The sequence below is a fragment of the Conger conger genome, chromosome 3 (genome assembly GCF_963514075.1).
Source record: "Conger conger chromosome 3, fConCon1.1, whole genome shotgun sequence".
Classification (NCBI taxonomy): Eukaryota; Metazoa; Chordata; class Actinopteri; order Anguilliformes; family Congridae; genus Conger; species Conger conger.
In genome coordinates, this window is record NC_083762.1 from 66,741,015 (window position 1) to 66,759,132 (window position 18,118).

The 18,118-nt window shown below is 43.3% G+C and overlaps 1 protein-coding gene and 1 long non-coding RNA gene across 3 annotated transcripts; one reads left to right on the top strand and one right to left on the bottom strand.

Annotated features, from left to right (window-relative positions):
- Positions 1-1,772: 1,772 nt before the first annotated feature.
- On the bottom strand, positions 1,773-13,120 carry dctn4 (dynactin 4). Of its 2 annotated transcripts, none has more exons than XM_061235170.1 (13): positions 13,065-13,120; positions 11,225-11,295; positions 10,655-10,833; positions 10,377-10,420; positions 8,490-8,597; positions 6,874-6,947; positions 6,564-6,676; positions 6,092-6,201; positions 5,899-5,972; positions 5,707-5,761; positions 5,296-5,403; positions 5,014-5,111; positions 1,773-3,653 (listed from the first exon to the last, which is right to left on the bottom strand). In XM_061235170.1, the coding sequence occupies exons 2-13, from the start codon at positions 11,257-11,259 to the stop codon at positions 3,440-3,442; spliced, it is 1,212 nt and encodes a 403-aa protein (XP_061091154.1). In that variant the 5' UTR covers positions 11,260-11,295; positions 13,065-13,120; the 3' UTR covers positions 1,773-3,439. The 2 variants fall into 2 exon arrangements, with proteins under 2 accessions (XP_061091154.1, XP_061091153.1); XM_061235169.1 differs by lacking the exon at positions 13,065-13,120 and adding an exon at positions 12,025-12,218.
- A 90-nt stretch (positions 13,121-13,210) lies between these two features.
- Positions 13,211-16,960, top strand: LOC133124196 (uncharacterized). Its single transcript, XR_009708291.1, has 2 exons — positions 13,211-13,369; positions 14,480-16,960. It is a non-coding gene; the product is annotated as an uncharacterized LOC133124196 (long non-coding RNA).
- Positions 16,961-18,118: the final 1,158 nt, after the last annotated feature.

Genomic DNA, 18,118 nt, shown 5'->3' on the forward strand with positions numbered 1-18,118 from the left:
CAGGGCCGAGACTGGCTGAAAATTTCAACTAAGCCACAGAAACTACATACATTGTCACCCTCCAGGACTTTTTGCTTTAATGAAGCATTTCACACTCCTGGCTAAAGCAAGCCATAATTACTCTGCCTTCAAAGAACATGGCTTGAAAAATAAACAAACGGCGGTGATTTTGAATTAATTAAAATTGTGTCCGAAGTGCAAAATTCAGAAGTGCAAAATCTTCAAGTGGGCCTGCGCAGGGATCTACTCACAAGGTGACATACTGCCCCCTGCAGCCAGGACGAACTACTGCAATTCATAGCATTCCAGCACCATTCAGCCACTTTACAGAACAGTTATTCAACTGTTCTAGCAGTGCACCATCTTCCCATTCAACAAGGGTGTGTATATCCTTATGTTTGCACAGTTTAAACAGGACATGATAGAATACGATTGACTAGTACTGCTGTTAGCATGAGGGCCTTTTTATAATTGTAGTATTGACACATCCTACGGCAAGAAAAAGACTTGGATGAGAAGCATTCACTACCATTATTCTCAGCCTTCGGAGAACTCTGAGCAAGCACTGTTACCTAGCAACCAAAGGGAAGCAGACATTGTATAACATCTTTGTTGTAAAGCTCATGACAGAGTAGATTAAAAGAGACCATTAAAAATTAAAATGCCTGCTTGAAAACCTGTAAGTCAGCTTATGACTCTAACAAGCTATCATTATCAAAAATATTACATTATTGCCATATAGCAGATGCTTTTATGCAAAGCGACTTGATTCATTGATTAGACTAAGCACGGGACAATCCCACCTGGAGTGATGGGCCTTGCTCAAGGGCCCAACAGCTGTGCTGTTCTTATCATGGCTACAGGGCTTAAACCATCAACCTTCTGGGTTCCAGTCATGTACCTTAGCCACTAGGCTACAGGCTGCCCGAACTGCAAGGCAACAGCATTTTAAAAACAAGCTTTCAAAGGCTAGTTTTTATAGAACATACACAGCAAATGTTTATCGAAGACGGCTCTGGAACACGGCTATTAGAATGAACTACAAATTATCCAAGACCCCAAAATAAATTAACATGTATATCCGAGAAGAACCCATCGCCAAAATTTCTACTGCTAAAACATGCATGGACAATGGTTTCGATTTCAAACTTTAGTGTTTAAGTGGTGCCTAAATTATCATTTTTAATATTGCATTTAGTAGGCAGTAATGGACAAAAAACTTGGTGACACTTAATTAGGACAGCTACTAACGCTACTCCCCGCAAGATAAGGTCACCTTCAAAGTGCAGTACACCAATAGACCTCCCACACAAAAAAAAGGACAAACAAGGAAAGAACAAAGTTCGTAATATAGTTGTGAGGACATAATTTTAAAGGGCATTTCGCATGTTTTTCAGGTATTATTTAAATGTACTTCACAGCTTGGAGCTCCGGGTGAATGCAACACTCAAACAGTACAACAGCACCCCCCAGTGGCAATGATCGACCATTGTAGAAAAGTGAGATCCCTAGGAAGATGCCTTCATTTGCTCAACCCTGTCTCATCAAGCGCAAATTACACAGCCCAGGCTTTTGCAAAATAACCATTCATACAGCTATATACAGAAATAATTATGGTTACATAGCTTGCTTAATATGCTACAGTGGTCTCCCAAATTCTAAAAAATAAAAAAATAAAAAAAATAAAAAAAACTTAGCCAACACGTCACCAGATCAAAGTCTACAGTAAAAGTCTTCTGCTTTCAGGTGTCAAAAAAAAAAGGAGCCAGATGTTTCCGTCAATCTTTATTAATATTCAGATTATGTAGAACTACAAGAGTGAAAGCACATTGTTTCCATGGTTACAGCAGGAAGAGTCACTTATTACATCAAACACAGTCAGACAGGTAGCATATTCAATGGACAAGTGCATTTTAAAATCTACCACTGAGCGCGAGTAGACCGTATGAACAGAAGATCTTTTGTCATATTTATTTTTAAAAGCATTATGCTCCATTTAATGGTGCAGCTGCGACTGCTAAAATGGATACCAGACATCTTCACTGAACAACATGCCAAAACAACAGTGTTAGAGGAGAGAAGCTTGTAGCAGTCTAATAAGTGTGCAGGGGAAATGCAGACCACTCTAAGATGTGTGCAACCAAGAGTGAGATCCACGCTGCTCTCAAATACAGCTAAATCTGACAGTTTCCCCCAAGCGGGAATAACCGGCACCACACGGAAGAGTGCCTGTGTCTATTAGGACAACTGGAAGATGCCCAACTGATCCAACCCAGAAAATCAGTCCAGGGTACCAAATGCAGCCTGGAACCCGGGCCAGTTTCCAAACACAGATTAAGTCTAGACCAGGGGTGCACAGCAAGGGCCGATCCGTTTCAGGATTTTGTGCCAAATTCTGCTCTTATTTAATTAGCTAAATATGGTCTTGATCACACATTTGTATATGCGCCAGCTACAGCTGCAGACCAGCATAATTTCTAGAGCGGTCAGAAAAATAAATAAAGATAATTGGTTGGAACAAAAACCAGCTCACAGACTAGTCATCCAGGACAGGAGTTGTGCACTCCTGGTTTAGCTCTAGACTAAACTCCATTTTGAATGAGTTTCTCCATACAGAACTCAAGTTTAGTCCAGGACGAAGCTTAATATGTGGTTCTGAAACACACCCTTTATTGTTGGCCTTTAAGTGAGGCCTGAGAGATGGTGCTGTATCAGTGCCATTTAGACGCACATTAAAGAAGCGGTTTAACATCTTGAAACTGACCACCAACAGTGCTCTTAAAGCTTTGTTACTTCCATAAATATTAGTGCTGACAAATATGTGGACATTGAGTTATCGGTGGCTATCTAGGTGGTAATGCATTACAGTTCGAAGAACAGTAGACACTTTAAAAGAACAAAAATAATTTCATTGAAAACATTAAATTGAATGTGAAACTGCTGCAAGTGAAACCACGGTTGAAACGCGATTCAACCGTACGTATCTGCATGCATTTCATTATGGGTCACACTCTGACGGACTAACCAGCTCCACCGGGCGTTTTCCCAATGGTCGTTACACAAAGTAGTAAATGCAATGTCGACTGTAAAACACAGAGCAGAAAATCCTATTGTCTAAAATTAGACATGGGTTAACGGTGTGTGCTTATAACATACATACCAAATATCAAGTAAATACCTGCCCCTTCAAATGAATGTGGTGCCTCAGTTTCGTAAGCATCCCAGCTAACAGAAAATGTTCTCACGGTTACTGGAATGTTCTGTCACCGTTATAACATTGCCACAACATAACAGCAACATAGTGAGCGCGTTTTCTGTTAGCGGGGACATTTCTGGGGAAAGTGCCTGAAAAGTATGAAGCAGTCTGTATGGGTGTAATGTGTGTAGTCATCCAGTAGGTGGAGGGTAGCGGACTCCGCCGCCCAGTAGAGGGTGCTGTTCAGGCAGCCAGGCGTCCCAGGTTCAGCTCCACGTGGTGGCTCAGCCAGACTGGCTCACAGGGAGCCCCAGTATCCTGGCCGGGCCGCAGGGGGGTGGCCAGGTTACGGAAATCGTGGCGGATCTTGAAGCACACGATGACGTCGCCCTGCTCAACCCGCGGGGTCACCCTGATGAAGAAGCCCAGCTTGTTGGACTTCCTGAAGGCCACCACACTGGAGAGAGGGAGAGGGGCATTTCATTGACTTAAGAACCATGAAGCAAGCTTTTTACATTACATTATTGGCATTTGGCAGACGCTCTTATCCAGAGCGTACAGTTGATGAGACTAAACAGGAGACAATCCCCTGGAGCAATGCAGGGTTAAGGGCCTTGCTCAAGGGCCCAATGGCTGTGCGGATCTTATTGTGGCTACACCTTATTGTGGGATTAGAACCACCGACCATGCGTGTCCCAGTCCTTTACCTTAACCACTACACTACAGGCCGCCCTACAGCTTTGTTGCGTGTTGTGTGAGGTACATGGTCTGTTGCATGTAGAGAGGCATGCTGACTGCTTCACGGTGGAGGAAGGCGTTTTGTTTGTGCTTGTATGCTTGTATGCGCTACTCAACTCCACGTCCTGTGGGCTGCAGTGTCTGCAGGCATTTGCTTCAACCGTTGCGCTACACGACCTGATTTCACGAATTAGCTTATCTGAGCCAAGCAGGAAAAATAATGTGTGAAATCAGGCGGTGTCATGCACGGTCAGAGCAAATGCCTGCAGACATTGAGACATTGAACTGGAGTTGAGTAGCACTGGTGTAGTTTAGCATAACCCGTTGTGTAGCATAGCTCGCCGTGTGTAGCGTAGCGTAGCCCGTTGAGTGTAGCGCAGCGTAGCCCGTTGAGTGTAGCGCAGCGTAGCCCGTTGAGTGTAGCGCAGCGTAGCCCGTCGTGTGTAGCGCAGCGTAGCCCGCCGTGTGAAGCGCAGCGTAGCCCGTCGCGTGTAGCGCAGCGTAGCCCGTCGTGTGTAGCGCAGCGTAGCCCGCCGTGTGAAGCGCAGCGTAGCCCGTCGCGTGTAGCGCAGCGTAGCCCGCCGCGTGTAGCGTAGCGTAGCCCGTCGTGTGTAGCGCAGCGTAGCCCGTCGTGAGTAGCGCAGCGTAGCCCGTCGCGTGTAGCGCAGCGTAGCCCGCCGCGTGTAGCGTAGCGTAGCCCGTCGTGTGTAGCGTAGCGTAGCCCGTCGTGTGTAGCGCAGCGTAGCCCGCCGTGTGTAGCGCAGCGTAGCCCGCCGTGTGTAGCGTAGCGTAGCTCGTTGCGTGTAGCGCAGCGTAGCCCGTTGAGTGTAGCGCAGCGTAGCCCGTTGAGTGTAGCGCAGCATAGCCCGTTGGGTGTAGCGCAGCGTAGCTGGCCGTGTGTAGCGCAGCGTAGCTGACCGTGTGTAGCGTAGCCCGTTGTGTGTAGCGTAGCTCGCCGTGAGTAGCGTAGCTCGCCGTGAGTAGCGTAGCTCGCCGTGAGTAGCGTAGCTCGCCGTGAGTAGCGTAGCTCGCCGTGTGTAGCGTAACATAGCCTGTAATGAGCAGTGTGAGACTCTTACTCCGGGTCGTCCTGGAAGTCGTGCGGCTCGGCCAGCTCGTCATACTCAGCGGCTGCATCCTTCCCTGCCAGCACCAGCTCTTTAGAGGGCAGCACCACCTGCAGCACAACATTCACACAACATCACTGCAACGGCAGGACAACATTATCCGCACACTGAACAACCGTGCCGCAGGAATTAGCGGTGTGTACAGGATAGAAAATAGAAAGGATACACATAGAAAAAGGAGGTGATGAAACATGCATGTTTTGTGTGTGTGTGTGTGTGTGTGCATTTTAGTACCTCAGCTGTGCTATTGGCATGGTCAGGGTCATTGGGCTCACAGCTCTGCAGGGTCACATGGGTAATGCTCTCCACAGGATTGGTCAGGGTCAGCAGCACCTGGCTCTCCTGTGCACAGTAGTAGTCATGTGACATCACCAATCATGTGACCACTACTTTAAAGCATTTACATCAGCAGGCAAGCAGTGGAGACATAACATACTGACAACTGACATCTGAGATATACTGTATGACCTTATGACCTATATGATGGTCCTTCATTTCACAGCACAGAATAACTGAACCACCCCAAACCCTTGATACCCAAAGACAGCTTATTTCACTGTCCATTAGACACTGTGGCACACCACCCTGGATTAGATAGCATGAGTGGCCTTCTCTCAAACATTTCACAGAACGAGGCGAACTTGCCTTATTGAAGCGCAGGTTGGGAATGGACATGATTCTCACTTCTGGAACATAGTTTCTGCAGAAGAGAAAGGTCACATCAATCACACTGAAGAAGGAGGAGCTGCTTATGAGAAACCAGTGAAAAGGGAACAGGACACTAGTTGCACACTAATACAGTGCCTGCTACTGGACCAAAACCACATTAATACTCACACAGCCACTAGCTGGATCTTAAATTTTATCGAGGTGGGGTTGAACTCCGGCTTGCTCAAATTGTGCTCACATTTCTGGAAAAAACAGGGAACAGAATAACCAATGACTAAAGCTTATGGAGGAAGTGATGCAAGACAGACAGACATGTACACCAGCGGCGCCCCCTGGCTGTGTGGAGGAGAGAACAACATACCCGGCATCGCAGTGATCTCTTTATCAGCAGCTGTTTGTGTTTGGGGTGCAGCTGTAAGACTCCGGGGGGCTGGAGGTCCGGCAACAGCAGTCTCTGCCTGAGGGTGGTCACTGCAGGACAAGTTCATCCATCCATCAATGGAGAAATACTCAATCAACATGCAAACAGTCCACAAAATCTCATTAGTGATGAATAATAGCCTCGAACACAAATTAGTCAATCAGTCGATCAGTCAGGATTTGTGGAGTACACTAGTTACATGCCTAGTGTGTGGGTAGCCTGTTCTGTGGTTCGAAGCGGTGTAGCCCTCCGTTAAATGCAAGTAGCGAGTGTGTGATGAATGATGAGCTCCAGGTTTTATGGTTAGCAGGTGTAACCCTCCAGCCACAGGGACATAACCCCTACAGCAGTGTGAGAGGCGCAGGTGAGCCGGGGTGGGGGGTTGGTTCGGAGGCCGGTTCGGAGGCCGTACCCTCGGGCAGGTTGACGGGTCGCGTGTAGCAGTCTTCAGGCAGCGGCTCCACCTCCTCCAGGGCCTGCGCAGGCTCCAGTTTCACCTCCCTCTGCTCCTCACCCTCCTTCATACTGCCAGGGTGAACACGACCACAGCGTTAGCCATGACGTCCCATCACAGCGCCACACCCTTCAACCTCGCCGTCAATCGCAAAACCCATTATGAGAGTAAAGGCAAAACTGATCCCAGAACAGTTTGCTTAATGACCCTACTGGGCTGCTTTTTGAAGCCAGGCCAGTGGGTGCGCGTGTTCCGAGCAGTTACTTACGAAAGGCCAGCCAGGCTGGCGATGGAAACTCCAGATCTCTGCCTCGGAGTTCTGCTGCCCAGGCCAAACTTCTCCTTAAACAGAGAAAGCAAAAGGCACAGACTGAGCCTCATCCTTCAGTAAGGCATGTTTACCCCTGTGAGCTTCTCCAGGTCATCGCTAATCGCTTTCCCACAGTCACGCGCTGTTACGCACAGCACAGCAGGGATCCTGCCCCAGAAACAACCTCTTCACATCAAACTCTCACAGAATTGCTTTCTTTCAAATATCTTGAGATTTTGGGGTGGTTCAGTAAAACGCAGCCAAGATACAAAAGAACCAGCAACAGCTTTTGCAGCCAGAACTGCCTTGATTTGAAGTAACATTGTGCCTATAATAATAATAATAATAATAAAATTGGAAAAGTGCCATTCAACTTGCAAAGGATAAATGATACTGAATCATGGCAACAGAAGTCACACAGTCTAAGACAGGCAAACATTGCATAGGGGTAGTAAAAGGAGAGTAATGGTACAAATCACAGGATGAGGAGCGAAGCTAGGCAACAGTAAACAGTAACTACCAGAGGGGACCGTAATAAAGAGGGCTCTGGACACGTAAGCTGCAGATTTAAGAGTAAAAGCATAGGTATTCAAGAGTGCTTTCAACTGTGGAAGCCGCCACTTCACACAACAAATCCTATCTGGTCAGCCACATCACCAGACTCCCCAATGATAACTTTCCCCTGAACTTTCAGAAATAATAACCCCCTTCTTCTTCTCCTGTATCTAAGGGCTCTTTGTGCTGGAGAGTTTAACAGCACTGGAGGACTTGTGACATGTGACTTGGGAAACCCTGTGATTACAGGAGTTAAAAAAAAAAAGCAGAGGGAGAGAACAGCCCATCCAAACATCCACCACACATGACGCAGTGTCACTTATGCCTGGGGTACACGACAGGACTTTTTGGCCATGTTTTTTGCAGTTTTACAAGCTCAGAAGAAAGAAATAAAATAAAATCACCAGCCTTTGTTGTAGCCGATGCAGAATTTAGCTAGTGTGTGACTCTTGCAAGAACATCAAGCTGATTTAATCTCTAGTCTTTAGACCCCCCTGCGACCATAGCCTGTAACTATGCATGCAATGTCAGCATTCCTCGGACGGAAATATCAGAGACTTTTTATATGAGGTGGTCATTAAATAAGAGATGCTCCCCTTTGTTAGGATTCTGAAAGTTGTGTAGAATACATAAGGCGTAGACTGCAGCCTCACTTCTCAAGCGCATAAATTTATGGTACCATGAGACTGACAAGGTTCACACTCTGAATGTGATATGCCTGCCCGACACCAGAGGATGCACATTGGTAGCAAGCCACGGGTCGGTTCCTTGTTGGAACTTAACCACGATATTATGCAGGTGGGGCTCCGCTGGCGGAAACTAGAATATAACGTTACCTGAATCACGATTTCCTGCAACTGAATATGACTGAATATAACTGCCCACAAGGGGCAGTTGAAAATGTATTGCACGGTCAAAGGGTTTAAAACGGTCGGTGTGTGACCGAGGGAAGGCTGCAAGTACCATGCATCTGTGCGGTCAAAGGTGGTTGTGTTACGGTCAGTGAGGGGGCTGAGTACCGTGTAGGCCAGGGGCGCGTACATGCGCCGGCGGACCAGCTTCTTGCGGTCCCGGTCCAGTTTCTCCCTCTGGGCCAGCTGCTGGTAGAACTCGATGAGCTTGCTTATCTGTGAAGAACACGCCACTGCCATCACTGAGGGAGCTTATCACAGCACCACCTGCATTCAAAGCTCCAAACCGCAAAGCTTTGTTTTTAATATTTCATAAATATTGCCTAGTTTTTATTGAGGTGTACTTTGGAATACAGCAGCCCTCGAAAAATATAAGGTAATATACTGCATGCCTTAAGTACAGACTGTCAGCCAATATGCAATAATCTTCACAGAAAAAATATCATTATTAACCTTTATTTAACCAGGAAGTCTCAATGAGATTTAGAATCTCTTTTCTAAGGCACCTGGCCAAGGCAGCAGCAGATAAACAGAACATTAAAACCACATATATAATACTATAATCATACAATGTAAAAAGACAAGCTGTCCAATATATGAGTAAATGAGCTCATTAAAACAATGTCAGCCTTGTGAGTCTACCTCAATTTTTTTCATTTTGGACCAAAACACATTTAATTAAAGCCGTAAGGTACAAGTCCTTCTGCACGGCAAGCAGAGAGCGCAAAATAAATAAATTCCCTTTCTTCAATTTTACAAATATCAGGAACTGAAAGCATAAAACAGTCATGGGACTGTACAACAATATCCAAAATGTAAACACATAAAATTAATGCATATACCAATTGAACATTAAAAATCCCTACACATAAAACTACTGCTCTGTAAAATCTACTCAATGATAAAATCTTCATCTACATAATAAAATATCTTTAAATTAATATCTTCTGCACAATAAAATGTATTGTAAATTAAAATCTACTGCATATTAAAACTACAGAACAATCAACTACAACTACTGTAAATTAAGCTAAACTGTACACTAAGCTCCACTGCACATTAAAAGCACTGTACACTCAGCTCCACTGCACAGTAAAAGCACTGTACACTAAGCTCCACTACACAGTAAAAGCACTGTACACTAAGCTCCACTACACAGTAAAAGCACTGTACACTAAGCTCCACTACACAGTAAAAGCACTGTACACTAAGCTCCACTGCACAGTAAAAGCACTGTACACTAAGCTCCACTACACAGTAAAAGCACTGTACACTAAGCTCTACTGCACAGTAAAAGCACTGTACACTAAGCTCCACTACACAGTAAAAGCACTGTACACTAAGCTCCACTGCACAGTAAAAGCACTGTACACTAAGCTCCACTGCACAGTAAAAGCACTGTACACTAAGCTCCACTACACAGTAAAAGCACTGTACACTAAGCTCCACTGCACAGTAAAAGCACTGTACACTAAGCTCCACTGCACAGTAAAAGCACTGTACACTCAGCTCCACTGCACAGTAAAAGCACTGTACACTAAGCTCCACTGCACAGTAAAAGCACTGTACACTAAGTTCTACTGCACAGTAAAAGCACTGTACACTCAGCTCCACTACACAGTAAAAGCACTGTACACTAAGCTCCACTACACAGTAAAAGCACTGTACACTAAGCTCTACTGCACAGTAAAAGCACTGTACACTAAGCTCTACTGCACAGTAAAAGCACTGTACACTAAGCTCCACTACACAGTAAAAGCACTGTACACTAAGCTCCACTGCACAGTAAAAGCACTGTACACTCAGCTCCACTGCACAGTAAAAGCACTGTACACTAAGCTCCACTACACAGTAAAAGCACTGTACACTAAGCTCCACTGCACAGTAAAAGCACTGTACACTCAGCTCCACTGCACAGTAAAAGCACTGTACACTAAGCTCCACTGCACAGTAAAAGCACTCTGCATAGGACTGCATTGATGCAGCTATACCCACACGCTGTGTGTGAGGACTCTCCGGCTCCTGCCATCCACCACTGGCTACAGAGAGAGAGAGAGAGAGAGAGAGAGAGGGATTCAGTTAAATTAGCAGCAGCAGTTAAACACTCAGGGGAAGTTTAAAATATAATCGTGTTCTAAAAACCCTTACTTGGAAGCTGCAATGAATATCATTCAAGGAATACAGAGAGTGAGAGAGAGTGTGTCTGTCTGTCTGTCTGAGAGAGTGAGTGAGTGAGCGAATAGGATGCAAAGTCCTGCAGTTAGCATACGCACCGACAGACTTATCAGCCATACCCACGTCCCGCGAGGTCCAGCGGCAGAAACCGCAGGCCAAGTAGTACGCCTTCTTCATGGCGGTCTTGGCTGGGTCATCGGGTAGAGGTGCCGGGATGTTCGTGGCACGAGTGGACAGGGTGTGCATGCAGCATGGGCAGTCAAAGCAGTTAGCACACCTGAGGAAAAGAGCGAGAGAGAGAGAGAGAGAGAGCGAGAGATCACTATTCACACCTGAGGGAGAGTGGAGTGTAAAGTGGAGACCGCCATACAAGGTCGCTTGCATCCTTTTTATATGATCAGTACATTGGTGCCATTTGTAATGCAGACACCAACACTTTGACTGGCGTATAAATGACAAGTTAATAAGAATCCCTTTTTTTCAGACCAGGATGCATCAGTGGTTTTATAACCACTGCAATAAACCCTCCAATGAAGCTTGCTGCAGCCCGTCTGCCCTTAAACACAGATTATAACGACACTACTTGTCTCTTGCACAAATTAATCAGCCAGCATTATTTCCAGAGTTCAGGTGCTCAGGTTATTTAGATGGAAGAATAAGATTCACACCTGTTCTTTTTGATCTTCGCTTCAGCCGAAGGCATATTCTCCAAGCAACTTGGACAGTAGTGAGAGTCCACCTGACAGCAAAGGAAACGCAAACACTCATTAATAAACAGATAATTCCATATGCAACGTTAGCAGCATGTAAATGACTCCTGGCCATATTTACAGCGAATCCTTATCTTACTCAGGACAATTGATGACAGTAGTTCGTATTAAACAAACCAGAGGGCATGTTAACGCTAGTCGTATTTAAATGTCCATAAAAAGAGTAATTTGTACAGTCGGCCAGGGTGTGGTAGCTAAGCAGCTAACTGGCTGGCAAGGCAATGTTATAACTTAGCTAGAACAATCACTATTAACGTCGTTTATGTATCATCATCGTGTATAGCTTGTTACGATGTTTTATTTTCATACAAATTCAGTGAAGCAGGCTGGGATGCAAGGAATTATATTACATAGTGATGATGATTAAGCGACTCGCACCTTCCATTTTTGCTTGCTAGGTTAGGTTGGCAAAGAGCTAATTAGCTTGACAATGCGGCCGGTTCAATTACATGTCTTGAGAATACATTCAACGAAACAATTAAACAATCGGCTAACTGTAACCAACAGCAAGACAGAGAAGCGTTGAATCTAATCTTAGCATTGATTTAGATTATTTAATAAGGTAACCCATTACTGGCTAAACAGCTAGCGAACACCCCCACGGAGCGAGTGGAAACAGTATGTGATATGTTGACAAACCCCACCCTAGCATTTGAAATAACAAAATGGGTTTATAGTTTGAATTCGACACAACTTACTTCGTGGGACACACATTCTAGAGACCGTAACTCGCTGCAGTAGCGACAAAAATAAAGCTGAGACAACGGAGAACGAATCCGTTTTTCTCCGTTAACCAAGTAGAGGACCCTGTCGGGCTGCAGAAGGGACGCCATCTTTGCTTAGAATCCTCCCCCAAAATCGCCACGTCACTCGCGAGGAGCGTGTGGAAAGTGCTATGGTCTTTGTTTTTGTCCTCGCTTATCAAATCGCGCGATACAACCTTTATTATCATTGGTGTATCCCGCCAAACCTTGACATGTAATTGGTTAAAGAACTAAGCGTTCTATGTGAAGATAAAAGTATCTGTTTCTGTTGATGACAGAGTGGGTTGTGGCATAATTCTGAAATCTAAAATGGAATACTTCTTTAAAAAATAAAGAAGCGCATGAAACTGTAAATACACATTTATTTAAGAGTAAATGGTACTTACATTTAGCCATTTAAAACGAAAGTTTTACACAACAGAGTTGGTGGCCAATGGTAATGTATTACTTGTTTTAAAAGCTGTTGCTGTTAATATGGGGTCAATGCCACAATTCACAAGTGAGTGGGTGAAGTCAACACCCTGGACCTGCAATTACTTATTCCATGCCTCTAATCTGTCCAGTGCTGGTCGATTTTGTGTTGGGACATTTTTTGTGAAGGACAGTTGGTTATATCATGCCTGGAAGTTAAAAGTAAGCCCACTCTGAATCAGACCTGGATCAAGGGGACTAGACTTGAGGGTTGCATGGGTTAAAATACACCAGACAAGTTCAGTAAATCATAGAATATTATTTTAATCCAAAACAATTACCTATTTTACACAGGACAAATTCAATTTGGAGTCTGTGACGATACTGACACATAAGTAGCTACTTTTCTGTATTTATACCTCATTTTTTTGGTTCCCTGACTTACCTACAACGTATAATCATGTCCATGGTGCTTTAACATAAAAAATGATACCATTAGTTTTACATGAGTGACTAGTCACATAATTTGAATCCAGTTTAAATAATGTAATCATCTTCCAAACCTGAAACCATGTAGGTGCAGTGTCTTCAGCATCTTTGACAGTGACACAGCCTGGTGAATTGCAAGAAAATAAAGATTGATCATAACTTCCAGGGCTAAACTCATCTGCCTCACAAACCAGCCAATCGCTGTCCTCCTTCCGTCATTTTGGTAACCGCTGTGAGAAGAAGAAGCAGCAGAACTTTTGAAAGGACGACGCGAGGCTCGCAAATATAATTTATTTTCATATTCCTACAGGAATTTCCGCCGAGGAACATTTAACGCATCTAAATCTGCAATTTGAATAAACTAGCCGTTAACCTCGAGGTGAGTTTATTTTGATTATGTTTGGTAAGCTCCTTAAATGTGAAATATCACCATTAGTTGCTCTACGTTTTATGTTTGTTTATTGATGTTTTTAAACCATGACAGCATATCAAAGTTATTGAGTCTTGCGACACAGTTATGCGCAAAATATATCTCACTTCATCAATAGCCTCTTTTAAGTGTTAGACAGCATTCAGTTAGTTAGTAAAACAAAACTATATTTACAGTCTCCCCGTTTATTTTAATTGACCGACTTTCAAGAAAGATATCAAACATATTTTGTAGCATAGGTTACAGCAGCATGCAATTATTTAGATGCGCTTCATATCTGAGATATCTTCAGCTCACTAAGATTACGTAAAGCATCACTCTGGGCACGTGGATCTTTCACGTTGTGTTACTGTAATGCATGGAATGAGTTCAAGTTTTCCGTTTTTCTTTATTCGAGCTTCGTTTAAAATTACTTTGTGTAGCTACTTCCTTTGAGAATGATTGCATGTCATTTCAAAAGAGTAGGCTACTACTTCTCCGCATATGTATGCTTTCTGAAACATAAATTGTATAAAATCCACCAACCCTGCAGCCTTCTCCATTTGTGACGCGCCGATGAAAATTGTAAATTGTAATGGAAAGGATTGCTGAAAGGATTGCATGCAGGACAGGGATCTCAAACCGACATCTCGGAGTGCCACAGTGTCTGGGTGTTTTTGGCGTTTCCTCTCAATCAGCAGGGAATTTGGCCCTTAGAAATAAGGTGTGTGGATTTTTCAGTCCATTACTTGAAGCATTTAAGTGCTGAAATACACATAAAATTAGCAGATACGGTGGCCCTCTAGGATTGATGTTTGTTTTCCTTGTTCTAAGAGTATCATGACAGCAGCACTCCTTCCCCTCAAGCGTCCTCTGACGTAAGCCTGACGCACTTGGAAACTGAAATTACTAATCAGTGTAGTTTCTGTGAAGGGGTTGTGGCAAGATTCTGCAGTCGCTGCAGGGCGTGAAACAGGAAACCAACGGCATGTCTCCCAAAAGGCCCTATCATATCATCCAGGCTTGTTTACTATCTATCTGTTATTGTGACTTTTCCTCTTTTTTTCCCCCAACCTGCAGATGGAAGGTATTTCTACATCGATGGACACACTGCCACCAAAACACGTTTTGGAGATATGGGCAATTCTGTTGGTAATCCTGGCAACGGTTGTCGTCATGACTACCTTGTTAGCTGGCCCTGCAGTCGGTCTCATCCTCTATCGGGTTCGCACTAGCCCTGGCAGGCACCAGAACTGCTGACGCATTTGAAAGGGCAGCTTGTACTTCCTTTCTGCAGTGGAGCTGTAAACTGTACAGTGATTGCCCCTCAAAGGCCTGGATGGACTCGTGCTATTGCCTTCCCAATGGACATGGAGTCCAGAGGCTGGAGAAATAGTTGCTGTCTTAACCCACAGCCACACACGGTAGCATCTATCTGTCTCCTCCTCATACAGGGGAAGAGTCACAGTCATGCCCTGTGACTTACAGGAATTCATGAATCACAGAGTAAGTGGGCATTAGAGGTCTAGCTAATGGAACTAGAAGTGAGTAATGGCTAGGTGGTTAGTGTATAATGTCCACACTACTGACAGCCACAGTGTAACTTTAAAGGTTCAGTGCACCAATTAGTCCAAGATGAGACCTTTACTCTCCAGGTGTTACCAGGGGTTTTTTATACCCAGTCATCATATTTTCACAGTATATTTGCACATTTATTGTGCCAGAGGCCTTCATTTCTTCCATCATTCTTTTTTGGGATGAGGCAGAGGAAGCCCTGCTGACTGGTTCCCTCCCTCCCTGGGCGATGCTTTGGCTCCATGGGACTGCCTGGCATAGGACTGTGGGTTACATCACAGCACTGTGAATGAGTGCTTAAGCTAGACATGCCACATATAACAGTGTAAGGATTACATTTCATTAGTAATTCTGCAAATTGCATTTTTAAACAAAGAAGATAAAATCCAGTTCTCATAATACATATAATTGACTATATATACGTACACTGCATTTTTATTAGAAAACATTGACAACCACAAATGTAATCTAAAAGGCACTAGTGGGCCCTTTTCCAATAATATTCAGGCCCAAACTTTATACCAAACATTACATTCACTTATTCTGCTAACGGTAACGACATCAGCTTTAAGTTTTTAAAATCAGCTGCTTATGTCATTTTGTGGGGAACAGTATCAAAATCACATAGGCTTTTATATATATACATATATATATATATATATATATATATATATATATACATACTATATATATATAAAGAACCATCAGTGGGAGAAAAGCTTTGAATAATATTTGGATAATGCTTTCATAACACTTGGTCATGACTCATGAGCGAGACAAGCCAGTCACCATCTCACCATCCACAAAGACAAGTACAGTCATTCAAAATCCACAAACATCGGTTTAACCGGGAATTTACAAACATTACATCGCAGTCGGAATTTTTACAAACTTTCCCAAGTTATTGTCTGCAATGTACAGGTATAATTTATTATAGAAACTCATGGGAAACACCTATAATTGAAAAAATATTCCCAGAATAGGAACTGGGATATTTTTAAGGAAAGGAATATCAAGAAGGGAACTTTTTCACAAATGAAGAAGTTGCTCAGACACTAAATTCAGGAAGTTCATGTGCATGCATGTGTTTTCATACCACCCATCATTACAATGTAAACAACAAACCTGTTACTTTAACAGTTATATTTTTGCAGTTAACAGATAAAATAATCTGTAATAATATTAAAAGAAGATTATAAAAATGAATGTGCATGTGAACTTGAAAAAAACCCACCCTAACTACTGAACTGTTGAAAATATGAGCAAAATTCCTAAATCTGGGATGCAATACATAGAAGTCAGTGAGTGAATTATCGATAATGCATTTTCTGGATAACAAGGAATAATTCATCAAGCACAGTGTGGTTCTGTGCAATATTTCACTACAGATTGTGCATACGGTACATGTACAGTAGATAATTACTTCATCGTTCATTGATTTGAGCAAATGGTGCTTGGACTGAATGTGGACAATTTGCAGTGTCTGTGCCTTCATGTAGCTTTACACTGTAAATATGTTCCCACACTTTCATTTCACTTTCACGCGTTCATGATGAACAGGGGTTAAGAGTTGTGTTATTTTAGCATCTACTGCTAAACTGAACAACTGATCCGGATCTACAGAGTTCATTTTAATGCATTTTAGTCTGGATCAGAAAATGAATGTTGGAAATATCCCCATCAAGAGGGAGACATGCTAGGGGGCTAAAGAGGACAGTCCAGAAAAGCAGCAGCGAAGCTGTATCAACAGGAAGCGTGGGCGGGATGCGTGCCTGTCTCCCAGCTAGAGTAAACAACCCCGTTTACACACACTGCAGGGAGCTTTCATTTTCCCAGCATTCCTTGTTCCAGACCTTCACATGTACTGTGCACAGAGGCGCCCCTGAGATTTTGGGGGCCATAAGCAGAATTTTATTTCCTCCTCCAAAATAATAATCATTTCATTTTTGTAAATAAATCTAAATAAACATTTTTTTTTACATCCCAGGCCTGCAGGCTCATTATCTTGTGTGAGTTCTAGGAGTTAGCTGAAGGTACCATGATGGTTTTAGTTTTGTTTGAATGGCTTACCTTGGTCTTCAAACGTCCCAAAGTTTTAATGAATGGTACTGGATGATGTTTTCTGCTTGAACTTTTTTTCTGATTAATAAAATCAATCAATAAGAATTGAGTAAACAATCTTCTAACCCATTATAAAATAATAACTTATTCCACAACTGAAGGCTAATAAATTCAGCCCCTGAGGGTTTATTAACAGAGCTTAACAGAATAGCTGCTGCTCAGGTAACAGGTTTAAAACAGCGGCATCCTATCGAATTGCTTCCCTTCACCTAATAATAGTGCATTCAGGTCTCATACTTTCATTTCACTGAAAATCTGAAATTCCTAAAGAAAACCAACACTTGCCGCTTGCTTGTGAAATGTAAATACATCACACATTGAAGGGGTGCACTTCTGAATACATGCTACCTCAGACTAAAAGCAAAAGCCACACATTATAGTGTCACTAAATCCTTCTGAGTAATTTGCCCCACTTATCAATGCGTGGGATGGGAAAATGTTTTGAATTTTATATGAATAACCGTAGCTGCCCGGTTTGTCTGGACCAACTGTCAGCAGCAATGTGTGGGTATCATCTCATTACCAATTGTGCCTACAATTGTGGATATGACTAATAGAGTTGGGGTAACAATTTAAATGAATGGAACACAAATACTCAAAAGCATCATGTTCATTTTTCAGTCCAATAACCTGGTATAATTTCCTGAAATTATTGAAATGGAACTTACACAAAATAGGTACCATTAACAAATTGTAGGTCCAATAAACATTAACTCCCTCACACAAACTCAATACTAATGTCATTAAGATGCTCTTGTCAGATTTTATGTGCTTGATGCAGCAAAGTCTTCAAAACAAACATAACTACTGAGTAGCGGTTTTGTGGACAACAGCCAATTTAGGCCTAGGAAATTAGGTGTGGACTGTATGGCTAGTGGCTGAAATGAAATGCGGAAACACAGGAAATCAGCACACTGCAGGCATTCTGGACCCGAGTTTGAGACCTCAGTTATAAAGAGGTAGGGATCAATAGAGAAAAAGCTGACACAAACATCTTCCATTTCATCTGGAAAGTGGAGCCCG